The 18,497-nt window shown below is 38.8% G+C and overlaps 2 protein-coding genes across 4 annotated transcripts in view; both read left to right on the plus strand.

Annotated features, from left to right (window-relative positions):
- TMEM237 (transmembrane protein 237) overlaps positions 1-2,249 on the plus strand; it is a 33,642-nt gene extending 31,393 nt beyond the window's left edge. For all 3 annotated transcript variants that reach the window (XM_020970679.2, XM_020970687.2, XM_020970697.2), the window contains exon 13: positions 2,000-2,249. In XM_020970679.2, coding sequence (XP_020826338.1) covers positions 2,000-2,067 — 68 coding nt within the window. In that variant the 3' untranslated portion in view covers positions 2,068-2,249. The remainder of the gene's footprint in view (positions 1-1,999) is intronic.
- A 1,291-nt stretch (positions 2,250-3,540) lies between these two features.
- CATSPERT (catsper channel auxiliary subunit tau) overlaps positions 3,541-18,497 on the plus strand; it is a 105,867-nt gene continuing 90,910 nt past the window's right edge. Inside the window, 3 exon segments of the mRNA XM_020970540.2 lie at positions 3,541-4,016; positions 4,018-4,086; positions 16,067-16,153. Of these exon segments, the coding sequence (XP_020826199.2) occupies positions 3,852-4,016; positions 4,018-4,086; positions 16,067-16,153 (321 nt within the window). The 5' untranslated portion in view covers positions 3,541-3,851.

Genomic DNA, 18,497 nt, shown 5'->3' on the forward strand with positions numbered 1-18,497 from the left:
CAAAGATGAAGGCAATGGACCCATATATGCAGACTTATTTGTAAAGATACTCATTGTTCTAGCAGAGACTTAAAAAGGTGGGTGCCCATTTGTGGAACAGATTGTGGTGAATGAGTGTATAAGAAATGACGGAAGGGAGGGATTCAGAGAAACTCTGACGAGCAGTGAATGAGCAGAAGCAGGACAGTGTTTCACTTAACAACCACAATAATGTAAAGAAAAATTACTTTGAAAGACTTTAGCACTTTGAACAATATAGTGACCAATCATGACTTCATAAAAGTGATGAAGCATGCCTCCTGTCTCTTAGCAGAGGTGAATGAACTAGAGGTCCAGAATGAGGCTTTTATTTTCATACATGAGTAATAGTGTTGATTTTTTCTTTTTTTCTTAAATTTATTTATGTATTTTAAATTTTAATAATTTTTCCAATTACATGTAAAAACAATTTTTAACCATTTTTTACAATTTTGAGTTCCAGATTCTCTCCCATTCTCCCTTCCCTCCCCCTTCATTTAGAAGGCAAGCCATTCAATAAAGTTATACATGTGCAGTCATGCAAAACATATTTCCATATTAGCCATGTTGTGAAAGAAGACAGAAAAAAACTCCAAGAAAAATAAAGTAAAAAAAAAATCCAATATGCTTTGATCTGCATTCCAATTCCACCAGTTTTTTCTCTGGAGGTAGTTGGCATTTTTCATCATAGGCCCAGTATATTTTTCTCAATTGTATGTATTTGTTACTAAGGGAGGATTTCTTTTCTCGGGGAGAGGGGCAGATTTGGGTTAAAAGATATACAGAAAAGATAAGAAACTTCAAGAGACACAGACAAGCAGGGCATTTTCAATGCTTTCTTGAAACTCAGACTATAATAGAGGTTTACATTTCCATACATAATCCTCTTGTCTTCTTTTTTCATATATTGGCATGCTTGTTGGTATTTGTTAAACTCATGAAAAAAGGAGATCATTGATAACTTTGGAAAGAGCAGTTTCAGTTAAATGATGAGGTTCAGGAGTCAGATTGCAAAGGCGTGAGGCATGAGAAGAGAGGAAAAGAAGTGGAAGCAATGAAAGTGAATGGATTTTTTTTTAGAAGTTTGTCTGTGAAAGGGAAGATGACAGCTCCAGGGAATGAGAAAGTTTTTTTTTTTTAAAGACATGAGACATCAGGAAAGCCAGTAGAGATAGATTAAAGATTAGCGATAGAGGATAATTGTGGATGCAGTCTACCAAATGGGATGCATTCAAGGGTATGTAAAGAGGGTTTTAGTGAGAAGGGCCACCTCTTCATTAGTAACCAAAGGAAAAGTGGAGAGAATAGAGGATGAAGTGAAGAGTTTTCAAGATGCAGAGAAAGGAAGAAGAGATGGCTCACTTTTCCATAAAACGTGAGGCAAGGTTCTTCACCCTGAGTGGGTCAGGAGTGGACAGAGAAGAGGTTTGGAAAAGCACTGTGGAGACTGTAATAGAGAATTAGGGAGGAATACAAAGGATTGCCTTGTGGTAGCTGGGGCTCAGATGAGACCAGATACCATACATTCGTGTTTTTAATTTTTTTTCGTCAAACATTTTTTCTCCCTCCCACCTGTCCCAACCTTTTAAACAGTCAAATATAGTCAAACAAAACACATTCGCATATAATGGCTACACCCTAAAATATGTTTCATTCTGCATATTTACCCATCTCTTTCAGGAGGTAAGTTATTCTTCATCATTGGTCCTCGGGAATAATGGTCAATCACTGTGTTGATCAGAGTTCTTTAAGTCTTTCAATATTATTCATTTTTATGTTGTTGTTGTTGTTATTATAGGTACTACAAATTTTTAATGGACACTAAACTACTACAGTAAGAGTTCCTTACTGTATTGGGGGAGATTCTTTGTATCATCGTGTGAACAGTATTCAAGACTTATAACCAAATATGCATTAATAATCATTAGGAATGGGCAACAACTTTAAATATTGATCTATCTTTTGGTTTTTTTCCCCTCAGAGCTGATGTTTTCTTCTGATGTTCAAGAATATCCTAATGTGGATAAAGAAACCATATCCCCTTCATGATGTTAAAAATCTATCTTCCAAACTAGGACAGTATTTTTAATGTTCCAATTGTGATATGTAATGTTTTTGTAGAATGTATTTTTACAAGATGTTTGCAAATGCATTTACAATTACTTTGATTATAGAAACCCATGCCCTAAGATTATGAAAAATATTAAAGTTTTGCACACTGTTTATATCTATCAATTTCCATGGCATTATTATCTCAATGTAGGTAGAAACCTATAAGGGAAAGTGTTTTAATTAATTTTTATTCTTTCCTGTTTTTCCAAATTATATTTGCATCTGTAACATTTATTCCATATGACATTGCAAATGCCCAGAAACACTAATAAGAAAGAAGACAGAACTAGTTAGCATTGCAATATGTAATACATCAAATTTAAACACAAATTCAGGGAATAGAATAAAAAAGACCTATTTATATTCTTAAAAAACCCTTCACTGGATTAGCTTAAATTTAAAATTCAAATTTACTTGTTGGAAAACTGCTTATGAGGTATGTGTCATACAATAACTTCTTCAGCTAATTTAGTTTAACATTTTTATTTCGTGACTAATAAAAAAGAATGTTATCATTTGACAGAAATTTTATAATGAAAGAACAGGTTCATTTCCTATGATTATTTCTATCATTTATAATCAACTACAGGCCTAAAGGGTTATACTGCCACAAATTTGGTGGTATATACATTTTGTGTATGGGTGACTTGGGATTTGCTTTGCTGAAGTTTATAGAAGAAGGTAACCAGGATGAAGAAGGGCTTGGAGTTAATATGAGGATGGGTTGCAGGAACTGGCTATGTTTAGGCTAGTGAAAAGAAGATAGGATGGCCATGTTCAAGTATATTTTAAGGACTAGAGTTATTCTATTTGGCCCCAGAGGGCAGAATCAGGAGCAGCTGAAAAGATGCAAATGTAGGTTTGAGGTCAAGGAGCACTTCCTCACTGAGCAGTCCAGGAGTGAAACATTGCCTGGAGAAGTGTCGGCTCCCATGCTTGGAAGTCTTCAAGCAAAGGCTGAAGGATGCCATGGAAACCTCTTCCAGCTCTAATTCTGTGCTTCCGTTTGTTCACACCTGGACAATGCTGCAATTATTATTCTTAGGTACGTGTTTCATTTTAAAGTCCAGGAGACAAGGCGTGTCCCTTTCTGATGGTTGATATAGTTGTGTTTTATTTGTTAAAGTGTTTTGGTGATACCCTTTGTGTTCACCCTACCTTCATTCCCAAATCCAGTGAATCATCCCTGCCAATAAAGCAAAGAGAGAAAAAATAAATGAGCCAAGTTCTACGCTGGCTCAGGGAAGAGGAGAGAGGTCTGGCCTCTGGTCCCTATCTGTGCAGGAATAACGATGCCCACGTCCACAGTGCCCAGCTGCCCAGACCGGACCGTGATGCCCGGGGACACGGGCGGGCCAAAGGTCCTCGAGGAAGAGCGTGGCTGAGGGGCCGCAGGAAGCGACCACGTGCCCAACCTCGAGAGAGCCATGACAACCGCCTTCCCCCCACCCTGACGGCCCTGGGAGGGGGAGCTCGCGCTCGCAGCTGACACCCCTTCCACCTAGTGACCAACGAGCTCCACCTCTCTCCTCTCTCCTCCCCCCGGCCCGCTCGGCGTGCGCGTGCGCAGTGCCTAGCACAACTCGCTCCCCCCTCCTTCCCCCACTCCCGACCCCCGACCCCCCCACACCCCCCAGCTCGAGCTCAGTAGCAAAGAGTGGCCCGAGCCACCGCGGTCGGTTGAGGGGGCCGGGGTTGGGGGTGGGGGGTGGGGGGACAGGATGGAGTCAAGCCAGGCGGAAAAGAAGTTTTCGGAGCTTAATGAAAGTCAGCGAAACAAGGTCCATTCGCTATTCCAGGTCCCTTTTCTGAACAAAGGCGGCACCGGGTCTGACGACAATGAAGAAGCAAGAAACTTCGACAACATATCGCAGATGTCCTCCCCTCCGGCGTTCGACCACGTCGCGGATCGATCGGGAGGGGAGCAAGGAAGGGACCGGCCGAAAGCTGTTGAACGTGAGGCGGAGGAGAGCATAGAGTGGCTGGGTCTCGGGAGGGCGGTGGGGGCGGGGCGCAGCGGGCCCTCCCCTCCCCCCTGCGCCTGCTGTGGGGGGAGGGGGCGGGGCGGGAGAGGAGGCTGCGAGCCCTTACCCCATGGGGTCTGGCAGTTAAGGATGCATGCCCTGCACGGGACAAACGCCACCCTGCCATTACCCGAAAACCCAGTTATCTGGGGAAATTGGTGGCTACTCCGGCCCTCAACTCGCGCTAGTCAACAAGCATTTATTAAGCACCTGCTGTGTACCAGTCTCACCTAGCCCTGGGAATAGAGCAAAAGACAGCCCCTACTTTCCAGGAGCTCACAGTTTAACGGAGGAGATAATGTTGCAAACTGTGTACAAACAAGCAAATAGACAGGAGAAGTTGGACAAGAAACCGCAGAGGGAAGGCACCGGAATTGAGGGGTTTGTTGCGAAGTAGGTTTAAGGAAGCAGGTTGGCAACAGACCAACAAAACGATCAGCAATCCAGACCCAGAAGGCTTCCCTGGGAAAGAAAAGTTTTCGTTGACCAATATGGAATGTTCTACTAATTTGTATCTGTAGTTTCTGGAGGAGGGAGGGAGTGTGTTGGGGGACATAGACACAGAATTAGAATGGAATTTATCCTAAAGCTTTGGGGTGAATATATGGAATTTTAAACTGGGTGAGTGTAGTTAGTATACTAGGGTTTAATTCTTACTGGGTTAACACCTTTTTTTTAGTGGTTAGCTTTTCTTACAAATGCTAGTGAGAAAGTAACGTTCCAATAAATCCATCAGATTTCACTATTGACTCATCAGCAACGTGGCATAACTTCAGTTGCTTGTCCAGTGGTGGCGATGGGTTCAGTTTAGCCACGCTCTTGTTGTGACCAGGTATATGCATTTGTAAGAAGGCTGACTGGATTGACATATCAAAGGTAACCTGAAACCTGTCCATAGTGGTTAACCTACACCTGAATAGCAGGATTGTATAACTAGATTGGCGAGCAGGATTAAATAAACTCAAATAATTTTTTAATTCCATAATTTTTTTAGAGCTCTAATAATCCCCACAAAAGGCTTTCAACAAATCATGGCATGGAGGCCATGCATTGTACTTGTAAAGTATTCCAGCAGAGCATAGGCTCTGTCAGTTTTTTGCTGGGATTGGAAAGGCTTCAGATACCTTTCTGGCAATAGATTATGTCTGGTCTGAGAATAAACTTAACAAGAGGCTTATCATGAGTAGGTTGGCAGCCCATGAAACAAAATAATATACAAACTGGCTTTGGGTTCTGTAAAGCCCTCTTCTTATTCTGCAGTCATGGTGGCAGTGGCAGAAAAGGGTGTTAAGAATCACAGTGTTTAGTCCACAGGTAATTAGTAATTTAGCATGGTTTTTCAATGTGAGATTATGTCTAGAGACAAAATTAATTTACTAGTAGAAGAACTGAAGCATATTAGTGTTGGTATTTTATTATAAATGAAACCAGAAACCAATAAATTGGAATTAAAGTTGCAGGATACAAGATTAGTACTATCAAAAAATATTTTTCGAGCAGCTAGGTGGTGTAGTAGAGCACTAGCCCTAGAATCAGGAGGACCTGAGTTCGAATGCAGCCTCAGACCCATAGCACTCACTAGCTATGTGACTTCACGGCAAGTCACTTAACCCTTAACTCCAATTGCCTCACCAAAAAAACCCCAAAACTCTAAATTATCAGGGCAACTAGGTGGTGTAGTGGATAGAGCTCCAGCCTTGTAGTCGGGAGGACCTGAGTTCAAATCCAGCCTCACTTGATACTTTCTAGATATATGACCCTGGGCAACTAACTTAACCCCAATTGCCTCACCAAAAAGAGGGGGAAAAAAGATGTTTTTGAAAATCATAAAAGATGTCCTATTTATAATAACAAATGCCATTACATATTTGGGAATTAGCCTAGAAATCTACATATGGAAAAGAACAATCATAAAACCAAAATGATGGAAATAAAACGCAGTAAATTATTGGATAGACATTCAGTATTCATGGAAGGTTTGGATTATTCTAGTAAAATGACTCCCACTAGGGGCAGCTAGGTGGCGCAATGGATAGAGCACTGGCCCTGAAGTCAGGAGGACCTGAGTTCAAATCCAGCCTCAGACCAAACATGATCTTGGCCAAGTCACTTAACCCCAGTTGCCTAAAAGGAAAAAAAAATGACTACCGCTGCAATTAAGCATCCTATTTAATGCAATATGAATTAAAATGCCAAGGGATTTCTTCATATAACTAGATAAAATCATAATGAAATTAATATGGAAAAACACAAGAATACCTATGATTATGCTTTAACAACAACAACAAAAAAGATGATATTGTGTTTTAACTTTACAGTTTATAAAATAGCAATTATCTTCAAAACTATGGTACTTGGGGGTAAAAATAGATCATGTAATAGATTAGCCATACCAGACATTCAACCAAATCTATATAAAACATTAGTGTTTGATAAACCTGTAGAAGATAAAACCTGGGGAGCAGAGCCAAGATGGCAGAGTAAAAGCAGTGACTTACTCGAGGTATCTCCCAAACCCCTCCAAATACCAGTAAAAAATGACTCTAAAATTCTAGAGCAGCAGAACGCACAAAAAGACAGAGCGAAACAAATTTCCAGCCCAAGAAAACCTGGATGGTTGATGGGAAAGGTCTGTTGTGCCAGGCTGGGGGAGGAGCACAATTCAGTGTGGGCTGTGTAGCCGAAGACAGGGCCAGAGCAAACCTGAAGCAGGTCTCAGGAGAATGAATCATGGGCAGTTGTGGTGGTTTCCAGACTTCTCAACCCACAAACACTAAAGACAATTTAGAAGGTCAGTGGGAAAAGTCTGTTGGACCTGAGTGAGAGAATAATGTGGTCCTGCCCTGGCCATAGCACAGCCACAAGGCTTGCCCACAGACTGTGGGGGGGGTTGAGTAGGTGATCAGAGGGGGATTGCAGGGATCTCTTTGCTGGTGCTGAGGCAGGATTCTCTTGCTTTGCCTGTGCTTGAATCTAGGCCACAGTCCTGGGTGGTGGTCCTGGGGTAAGGAGGCATGCTGGCATGGAGGAGCTTGAGGCCACCATAGAGAGGGACTCTTCCTCATAGTTCCAAGGCAGAAAAGAGTGCTTGTGGTCACTTATAGACCAGAGCACAGGCATAAAGGAGTAAACACCTTTCCTTTGATCATACCACCTTGGAAGAACTGAAAATTTACAGGTCCCTAGAAGTATCTCTGAAAACAGCTGCGCAAAACTTCCAAAGCTTAGGACAGTGGAAGCAGAGCCCTACCTTAACAAAGAGTTTAAAAGTCAAATAATTGGCTGAGAACATGAGAAAACAGAGGAAAAGAACTGCATCTATAGAATCTTACTTTGGTGACAAAGAAGATCAAAACATATAACCAGAAAAAGACAACAAAGTCAAAGATCCTACATCCAAAGCCTCCAAGAAAAAGATGAATTGGTCTCAGGCATAGAAGAGCTCAAAAAGGATTTTGAAAATCAAGAGAAGTAGAGGAAAAATTGGGAAGAGAAATGAGAGTGATGCAAGAAAATCATGAAAAGCAGGTCAACAACTTGCTAAAGGAGACCCCAAAGGAAAACTCCTAGGAATGTTATAGCCAAATTCCAGAGTTCCCAGGTCAAGGAGAAAATATTGCAAGCAGCCGGAAAGAAATAATTCAAATATTGTGGAAGCACAATCAGGATAACACAGGATTTAGCAGCTTCTATATTAAGGGATTGGAGAGCTTGAAATATAATATTCTGGAGGTCAAAGGAGCTAAGATTAAAACCAAAAATCACCTACTCAGCAAAACTGAGTATAATCCTTTTGGGGAAAAAATTGATATTCAATGAAATAGAAGACTTTCAAACATTCTTGATGAAAAGACCAGAGCTGAATAGAAAATTTCACTTTCAAATACAGGACTCAAGAGAAGCATGATATAGACAGAGGTCACAGGTGAGTTAAATATGAAGGGATGATATTTAAAAAATTAAGGGGTGAGAGAGGATTATACTGGAAGAAAGAGAAAGGGAGAAGTAGAATGGGGTAAATTATCTTACACAAAAGAGGCAAGAAAAAGCTTTTATAGTGGAGGGGAAGAGAAGGTGAGAGGGAATGAGTGAATCTTACTCTCATCAGATTTGGCTTCAGGAGGGAATAACATACACACACACAATTGGGTACGGAAATTTGTCTTACCGTACAAGAAAATAGGGAGAAAGTGGATGAGTGGGGGGATGATAGAAGGAAGGGCAGATTGAGGGAGGGAGTAATCAGAAGAAAACACTTCTGAGGAAAGACAGGGTGAAAGGAGATTAGAATAAATGGGGGGCAGGATAATATGGAGGGAAATATAGTCTTTCACCACATGATTGTTATGGAAGTGTTTTGCATAACTACACATGTATAACCTTCTCAATGAGGGTGGGTGGGGAGGGAGGAAGGGAGAGAATTTGAAACTCAAAAGTTTTAAAAACTATTGTTAAAAATTGTTTTTAAATGCAGCTGGGAAATATGATATACAGACAATGGAGTATAGAAATCTATCCTGCCCTACAGGAAAATAGAAGGGGAAGGGGATAAGAAAAGTGGGAGGTGGTGATAGAAGAGAGGGCAGACTGGCTTAAGGGGTATGCAGAATGGATGCCATCTTGGGGTGGGGGGAGGGACGAGATGGGGAGAAAATTTGGAACTCAAAATCTTGTGGAAGTGAATGTTGAAAACTAAAAATAATTAATTTTTTTAAAAAAGAAAAGAAAACCTGGGTAAAGGAATTTTTAAAAAATTATGAACTTAATCATCAACAGACATTTCAGTATGCAAAGAAGAAGAAAAAAGGATTGTATATGAAATTGAGAAATTGTTAGTTTTCAAGTGTATATTAAATTTAACAAGGTAGTAATAAAATTGCCCTATTTGTTTATGTCCCCTTTTGAATTTCTTGTTGTTTCCTTCTGTGTATGTAGTGTTTTATCGATACTCTTTTCTTTTTAAAAAGTTTTACACATCTTATCACTACCCACTCACTCCTACCTCCAAATAGAATTCTTTTCTAGAGTCAAGCAAAACAAATCAGTAGGCCATGTCTGAAAATGTTTGTCTCATTTTCTACTTCTAGTCTGTCAGGGAATAGGATTAGTCTTTAGCAAATTATAAGAGAAAATTGGGTAGCAAGTTGGCAAAAAGTAGATTTAGAATTACATCTAATGCCATATACCTTAGTGAAATCCGGCTGGATAATAGAATTAAACATGGCATATCTCAGTTGTGGAAGAAAAATTATTTTTTTTCTGCTAAACAAATAGAAGAGATTATTAAGGATGCAATACATATACTTTCCTACATAAAATTAAAACACTTCTACATTAAGGAAAAAAAAACCAAACCCTATGAAATTAAAAGAGAAACAGTTTGGGAAGATATATATGTGGCAGATATGAAATTTTAAAAAATTGATGTCAAAAATATAGAAGGAATTGTTAAAAAAATTTTAATCTGTCCAGATAGGAATGAATGAAGCATAAGTGCTTACTAGTGCAGAGCACTGTGCTAAATGATGGGAATACACATAGAAAAAGTAAGAGAATAGGGGAGGATTCTGGGAAAATGGAAGAATAGGTCAGAAAATGTCAAACTCTCAAGATTTTCCTCCACAAAAGAGAAAATAGCACCTCAGGACCAACATAGAGCAGTGAAAATAAATAAGAGTAGGGGCAGAACAGGGGGATAATAATAATCGGGAGATCTAAAGAAAAACCCAGGAAGAAGTTTCATCCCTGTGAAGAGTAAACACCTCCAGGCTAAGGTCAGCTTAAACTACAAGTGGCAATTCCTGGGGTTAACTGGGTTGGGAAGCTGCCTGGGCCCTAGCCACAGGAATTTCTACCCCCAGGACAGTGAGGGGAGTTGGGTATCTGAGCTGGGGAAGATTGAGGGAACCTCTGCTCACGAGGAACACCAGACCCAGCTGTGCTACTGCGACTTGGTGGGGGTGAGAAGGAACCAGCACATGCCTGGTGATGCAGAAGCAGTGGGATGGGACACCATTGGCTGTTGACATTTACAGGAGACTGGACATCTTGGTTTGAGTTCCGGGTCAAAGGGGAGAACTAAAGAGGATCTGAAACCAGAGGTATCATCCACCATGCCCAAGGAATAGAGGTGATAATAAAAACTAAACTATTGTAAAAGAAATGCACAAGCAAAGGAGAAACAATCCAACCATAGAGAGCTACTATGGGAGTAGAGAAGACAATGGCTCATCTTCAGAGACAGAAACTCTAGCAAAGAAATCTTCTAAACTAAAGAGTAATGTCAAATGGTCAGCTGCCCAAAAAGAATTCATTGAAGAACTTAAAAAAGACTTTAAAAATCAAATGAGAGAGATTGAGGAAAAACTAAAAAGAAAAATAAGAATAATCCAAGAAAAATAAGATTATGAAAAGGAAGTCTGGAAAAAAAAGTCTAGAAAAAACTAGAAAAGGAGATGCAGAATCTTGAGGAAGAAAATAACACTTTGAAAATCAGAATTGGGCAAGGGAAAGCCAGCAAAGTTATAAGAGATCAAGAAGTTAAAAAAAAATACAAAGAATGAAAAAGTAGAAGAGAATGTGAAATATCTTGTAAGAAAAAACAACTGATTTGGAGAACAGATTAAGAAGAGAACACATGAGAATAATCAGATTAATGGAAAGCTATGATCAAGAGAATCTTGATACAATAATACAAGAAATAATTAAAATTGTCTTGAAACATTAGAACAAGAGGAGAAAATAGAAATAGAAAAAATCCACTGATCACCACCTGAAAAAGATCCTATGAGGAAAACTCACAGGAATATTATAGTCAAATTCTGAAACCCCCAGCTCAAGGACAAAATATTAGTAGCAACAAGAAAAAAATAATTTATATATGGTGGTACCACAATTAGAATTACACAAGACCTAGCAGTGGTGACACTAAAGGACCACAGGTCTTGGAACACTGTATCAAAGAGCAAAAGAACTGGGTTTCTAGCTGAAAATACCATACCCAGTAAAGCTAAGCATAATTCTGAATGGAAAAAAAAAAAAGACATTTAATGAATTGTTGGATTTTTGAGACTTTGCTTAAAAAAAAAACAAAAACCTGAACTTAAGATTTGACATACAGGAGCCAAGAGAAATATAAGGTATATACCAATGGCCAGTTACAAGGGGCTCATGGGTAGGCTGTTTCCTTTTTATATATGTAAAATGGAAAACTTGTGTCTAAGATTGTAATTAGTAGTTAGGCAGCTTGTAAGGAAGATTGGGGCAAACCCTGAGTATGATAGGACTTCAAAAAGTAAAACCATTCAGTAACAGCTAAAAGAGTAATTATCTTATACAAATGAGGTGCTGGAGGAAGAACCAAGAGGAATTAGATGGGGGGGGGGAGCTGTTAGTTCTGCAAACCGACTTTCATTGGAAATGGGTTCAAGAGGGAAAAATACATATACATCTAGAAGAGTGTAAAAGTTTTCTAAATTTAGGAAGAAAACTCTTAAGGGCATAGGGAGGGGGGAGAGGATAAAGGAGGGGTCTTTAGAGGAGAGGGTGAGGGAATAGGTTAAAAGGGAAATATAGAAGGGTGTTTGGATTTATGAGAAGGGGAAGATAAGGGAGGAATTGTTGTGGGGGGGGTTAGGTTAAGTAATAGGAGGGCAAGATAGTAGGTAGAGGTAAAGTAGAGAAGTTAAGAGAGATTGGAAAAAAAGCACAAACATAAAAACAGATTTGGAATAGAATGTCTTAGGGAAAGTATATGTTTATAAATGTATGTATATATCTATGTATGTGTATATGTGTACACGCATGTGTATGTATCAGTATGTATGTATAAATATATCCTTGCTTAATTGTAGCCTGGGAAGGGAGAGGGAGGAAGGGGGGAAAAGAACAAGTCAAAAGTGTACAGCAGAGAACAAAAGAAAACCTACAGGGAAGCAAAGAATAGATGGACAGCTTTCAACATAATACTCAGTATTTAATATGTAGGCTTTTTTGAAATGGAAAGTTATTGCTATGTATTCTGAATCCTCTCCTACGTTTTGCTGTGCATGTGACATTTTTTTCTTAAGTTTATAATGTTTCTTTTTCTTTTTTATGTATTTGTTTTAGTATTTGTCTAAAATTAAAAAGATAAAAAAAGGAGAAAAAAGCTCTCAAGGAACTCACATTCTAATAGAGGGAGACAACACCTTTACAAGATTTCAGCTGCAAGTTAAACGAAAGGTCCCATGGTACAGCAGCAAAGCAGATGGTGTTGCGTCTTCTTTAATGTTTATACCTGATTAAATAATCCCTCTTTCTGATGTTGAACCATTTGACAGTGCCAAGGACTTTGGTGAAAATAACTTTTTCCATTTCAGAGGATCTTCAAAAGATGTGGCTGTAGCAACAGCCGGAACAATTGCCAGGTTATATCTGTACAAGGATTTCTTAGCAGGATAGTATCTGTAGACACTGGTCAGGAAGCATTCATATTCCAAAGGGTCTTGAGTACAAAGACCTGGGCCGTCTTCATCAGGGTCTGAGGCTAGATAGTGGTCAGGGTGGTGTGATTGCACTTACCTGCTACATGCTGACTCCTGTCTTTCCAGGTCCTCCACTGCTTCAGCTGGGATAGCTTACCTGCCTCGTGTGGGACAGTTGGAGGGATGACTGGTCCCTTCTCCAAGGGAACTGCTTCCCCGGATGATGGCTGCAAAGGCTGGCCTGGAAGCAGCACCAGTAATCAAGGGGGGTTCTGCCACTCCCAGGGCTCCAGTGCCTATCCGTCTATTGGCAGAAGCTGGGCAGCAGCTGGAGTTGTTGGTAGTGAGGAAGGGGGACCCTTCTGTTGCAGTTTCATGATGTGTTGTGGCAGAACCATCTCAAAGAATCAGACCAGTTCTATCCAGGTATAGGCATTATTGAGGATTGATGCCCCTCAGAAGTGGGTTAGATTCCAAAAGGAACCAGCAATTTCAGAGAAAGCAAGATGGATTTTTATAGAGTAAAGACGCAATTATGTAACATATTATGAATATTGAAATGGCAGGAGGGGTTTGTCAAGGGATTAGGCAATAGGGGAGGGGTCTGTTCTGTGGTTCTGTGGTTAAAGGTCCTGGTTGTGCTGCTTTCTGATTAGCTAGCTATTGTGGTCTTATCTGGTCAAGATAGGTATTGTGGTCCTCTCTTGGACTAAATGATGTGATTGTGGTTGGTACAAGAACACGCCTATTCAAATATGTGAATTGGATCTGAGGGCAGTAGCTAGCTAGGGGCAGTGACTGTATTGAGTCTGGGCGTCTGAGGTGTGGTTAAAACCAGATTATGTGATAAATCAGAACATGCCTGCTGTTCAGTGGGGCCCATAAGGAAGTTAGAGGAATGGGGCTGGGGGCAGCTTTATTTTATTTTATTTATTTATCTTGGTGAGATGATTGAGGTTAAGTGAGTTGCCCAGAGTAGGAAATACTATGCCTGAGGCCAGATTTGAAATCAGGTCCTCCAGGGCCAGTACACTATCCACTGCACCACCTAGCTGCCCCCAGGGAGAGCTTTATTAGGTCATTCCTAGTCAGAGAGTTGGCCCACCCAGTGGGTGCAGTTTCTGTTGCAGTTTCATGATGTATTGTGGCAAAACCATCTCAAAAACAGTTTTCAAAAGAAATAGAAATTGTCAATAATTTGGAAAGTACTCAACTTTATTAATAATCAGAGATACAGATTAAAGCAACTTTCAGGTTCCACATCATGGCCATCAAACTGGCCAAAAAAAAAAAAAAAGGAAAGCAAAGGAGAAATGCCTGGTGAAGTTGTAGAGAAAGAGATACACTTGTTTATTGCTGGTAGATTTTCACACTTGTTGAATCTATTCAGAGAAAACTTGTCATGTAGAAAAGTTGGGAAAGTAATAATACTCTTTGATTTGAACATTCCATTGTTGGGAATATGCCTTGAAAGCGTAATTTAAAAAGCTGTTTCTTTTAAAATGCTCGTAGGAGTATTTTATCTGATTACAATAAACTGGAAGTAATATATCCAACAAGAAGGGAATGGTTTAATATGGTATTTGTAAGGAAGTACTATAGCATAATTAAAATGAACCCTTCTCCATTTAATGAAATATAAAAAGACCTTTATGAAATAATGCAGAATGAAAGATGTAAAATAATTAGAATAGAGTTCATAGTAAATAAAATGACAGAAAAAAAAATGAACAAGAATGAATGGACAAAGAATCTTGATAGAGACCTAGAGTGAATGAAAATTTATTACATTTTATGGAGGGAATTTCATTTATTTAAATTAAATAGTTGAAAGGTAATTACTTGCAATTACTACCTTGATGGTCAGTATTGCTTATGATAAATCACTAAAACATTTTTAAAGAAAGGAAATCATGGCCAAATGGATGATTTTCTGTGTGTGCCCAAAGCAACAAGAAAAATCACTTCGTGAAACACTTGGTCAAGGTCTCTGCCAGTTTATTTTTTTTCCCTCTCAAGAACCTTGCACTATTTTGTGAATCAATACTGCTCATAATTTTACAAACCCTTCCTCCTTAATGTTTTGCAGTAGAGTTTATACTTGAAACCCATGATGTCCTTGGCTGTTAATGTTTCTTTCCTTGGAAGGAGACAGTGGGTCTGCTAGATGAGGTGTTCTGGCTTCCTCTTTTGGTATAATTTACCTCCTCAAAGAAATGGTGATAAAGGCAATGCCTTTCTTTACATTTTACCATTTTCCATCTTGTGGAGTTGACAGTTTGTCAAATTCATTTCAAGCATTCCATAAAATTGATGTTTCTTCCTGCTATTGGTCTCACAGTGAAATCAGCTGCCAACTCCCTTTATGTAACTCTGAAAAGGGTCTGTGTTTTCATCATTGTGGGGAAGTCCCTGGATGGAATCTTCCTTCACCAGTGCAGATTACAACTCCTCTGTGGCTTTGTACCCAAGTTCTAGGGAAGTGTTTGAGATATTTAGAGACATTAAGTGACTTGCCCAGGAGCATATAACTGGTTAAGTGTTAGAGGCAGGATTTGAACCACATTTTCCTGATTCTAATCCCAGAATTCTGTGTATTCTACCATGTTTCCTGACCTGTATCAAGAAGCTCTGCTTTCAAATTCTGTGATTTTCTTATGTCTTCAGGTTGCAACAATGTCAATGCTGATAGGTTTCATTTTTTTCCAGTATATATTCCTCGGTTGTTGGACAGAAAACTCACATTTAGAATCTTCAGCCCCTGAATTAATGTTTACTGATTGTCTAAAGACTTAGTATTTCTTAGCACCCTCTACCCCTTTTACTGCCAACTGTCCACTGACGCTGAGGTAGTAGAAGGGGATCAAACAGGACTCAAGTCCATTTTAGGTTTGGGGTTTTTTGTTTTGTTTGTTTGTTCCATGAGTTGCTATAGCCAAAGCATTTATTGTCTAATGGCCAAACTACTAGTGATGATCCTTTCTGTGCTTAATGTAGCTAATCAGTAGAGCCTATTTTTTAAGCCTTTCCGCTTAGTAGAATTTGCCAGAATTCATACTGCACTGGCATAGCCTTCAGAACTCAAGGATACCTCCTTGCTGAGATGTAGTGTTAGAGTAAAAATTTTGTGCGGGAAGACTCGTCTGTTTTATACTAAATTTCTGCTCTATAATGAACATCATTCTGCCATATAGGTAACTTTTAACTGCTCATACTACTGCTTTCATCAGTAGTTCTTCGTGAAAAACAATTAAGCGTACATTTTGATATTTTTCACGTTATGTGGGCCATTGTGAATCAATAAACTTTTAGCCACGAATGCAGCATAGAATTTACCTACTATACTCATCACTGAGGCTGTCATATACGTACTGAACAGTGCTTAACTTGTTCTATTTTTATCTTCCTTAAATTTGAAGCAATTTAGAATTCATTTACATTTTATAGATGCTGAGAAAAACTCTTAAAGGAAGTGAAAGTAAAGAATTTAGTGAAGCACAAGACATACCATCTTTGGTTCCATTTGGAGATGTGGTATGTAAAAGCATTCTATGCATCTATAAATTACTTTATAGCTCCAGCTAATTCATCATCTGGCTTTTGGGTATTCAACAAGAGTGTACATGAAATAATCTTTGACAAAATTTCCATCACTTCTCCTTTTTTATGAAATAAAGATTTTATAAGAATATTCATTCAAAGAGGTTTATTAAAGTAATTGAAAATAGCTTATTGCAAAGAACGAGTGAATGATACTTATACTATTAATTACCTAAATATAGATGTTTTTTTAAAATCATCAAACTAGTGTGGATGTAGTATTGTAGTATGGGAGTAAGAAAACTAAATTATCCTCTAACCATCCACACATAATACTCTGAAAATAAGAATTCATAAATATAGCTCCCTGTTTTCTGGATAATCTGGATTAATATTTGATGAATGACAAGACTACTGTATTTGTACTTGATGCTTTGAAAAATAGAAAATACTCTTCAAATACATGGTAAATTTGGATATTTACCCCTTGTTTTATTCTTTGGAATACCCTGCAAACAGTATCACAGCAAATCACATATTAGACAGTCCCACAATTCCTTTCAGTTCATAGGATTGTAGAACTGGAGCTGGAAGAAAATCCAGGTTCCATCTAGTCTAACTCCTTAATTTTACAGTTAAGGAAATGGGCTTAGGGAAAGTAAGTGATTTGCCCAAGTCTAGCCAGAATCCCAATTTATAGTGTTATGTATCAAAGGACTGAGTACTTCATTGATGATTAAAAAGGTTAGAGGCCTTACTCATTTGTTTTGCTTCTCTCAGGAAGATCCCATACTCTTCAAAAAAAAATGCATATTTCACCACCAGGAAATGAGATTAGTCTGTAGTATGACCCAGTGTAGCATACGTTCAAAAGTGGGTTTGCTTTAGTAGTTGCTATAACTAACATCTTTTCCTACCTGTTGAATTTGAGAATTTCAACCTTTGATTATAGCTATCTATGCTTTTGTGTCCTTAAAACAATATTTTTGTCTTAGGATTTTAGGAAGGCATTATACTCTGGCGTTATTCAGTTCAACTCAACAACCATTACAATGTGCAGGGTACTTAGATTTTTTTTTTCAAATATCATTAGACCTTCACACTGTAGTTTATGCTAGCATTGCCTTAAAAGAAAGATGAAAGCTCTGTGTTGCACTATGAAATCATCATCATCATCATCATCATTATTATTGTTACTATGACTACTGTGGAAATTGATCTGGTTTCACACAATATTAAATACTATTTGCTCTGAAGTAGCTATAACGTTCAACATGCCTATCTATGTTCATTTGGCTGATATTTCCGTTTTGTAGTCAAGAAATGCTGCACTTATTTTATGGTTAGAAGACTCATTTTTTTTTTGTATTCATCTCAAATTATCACTGCCTTAGATTCATTTTCTGTATAGTTTGAATAGCACTTCCACAGAGTCATGGAATCTTACAGCTGGAAGGGACTGTGAGTCTAAACATGGCTGAACTAACACACCCTCTTCAGCAATTTGACAAGTGATCATCTGGCCTTTGCTTAGAAACCTCCAGTGAGGGAGAATCTACAGCCTCCTGAGGAAGCCCGTTCCATCTCTGGATAGCTCTGGTCACTAGGAGGTTCTTCCTTCCATTAAGCCTGGATTTCCATCTTTGCAGTTTCCACCCATTGCTCCCAGTTCTTTCCTCTGGTGTTAAACAGAACAAGTCTGATACACGTTCCCCAGGACAGTCCGTTGAAACCCCTGGATCTTTTGTAGACAAACTTCTTTCTAACCATAACTTTTTCATCTTATACTTGTAAAGTTTATTTTTGTAGCTCAAGTGTAAGACATTATAAGTTAATCCTCTTAAATTTTATCTATATTTTAACCCCTTGTTTTGTCCTATAAAGGTATTTTTAGACCCTGACAAAGTCATCCATTGTTAGTTATCCCTCTCAGCTTTCTTTCATCTACAGATTTGGTAAGCCTGCCATTAATGTTTTTATCCAGATTATTGATTAAAAATGTTGTAATATAGATATCATGAGACACTCTACTAGCGTTTTTTTTTCAAGGTAACAGCAAACCAGTAAGGAAAACTTTTTACCCTTTTCCACTTCTCTGGTACTTCTCCTGATCCCCATCATCTTTCAGAGATGTTGTCAATGAACACATTTGCCAGTGCTCTCAGTACTTGGGAATATGATGCAGCTGGACCGGGTAACCTGACTGCATTGGGGCAGCTAGGTGCTCGCAAATTCCCTTTAGTTCTTGCTACCACAAATAGTGCTATTATAAATATTTCTTGTATACACAGAAACATTCTCTCTGTCTTTGTGTTCTTTGGAGCATATACCTAAGTAG

The sequence above is a fragment of the Phascolarctos cinereus genome, unplaced genomic scaffold (genome assembly GCF_003287225.1).
Source record: "Phascolarctos cinereus isolate Bilbo 61053 unplaced genomic scaffold, phaCin_HiC Scaffold_7;HRSCAF=346, whole genome shotgun sequence".
NCBI classification, from domain to species: Eukaryota; Metazoa; Chordata; class Mammalia; order Diprotodontia; family Phascolarctidae; genus Phascolarctos; species Phascolarctos cinereus.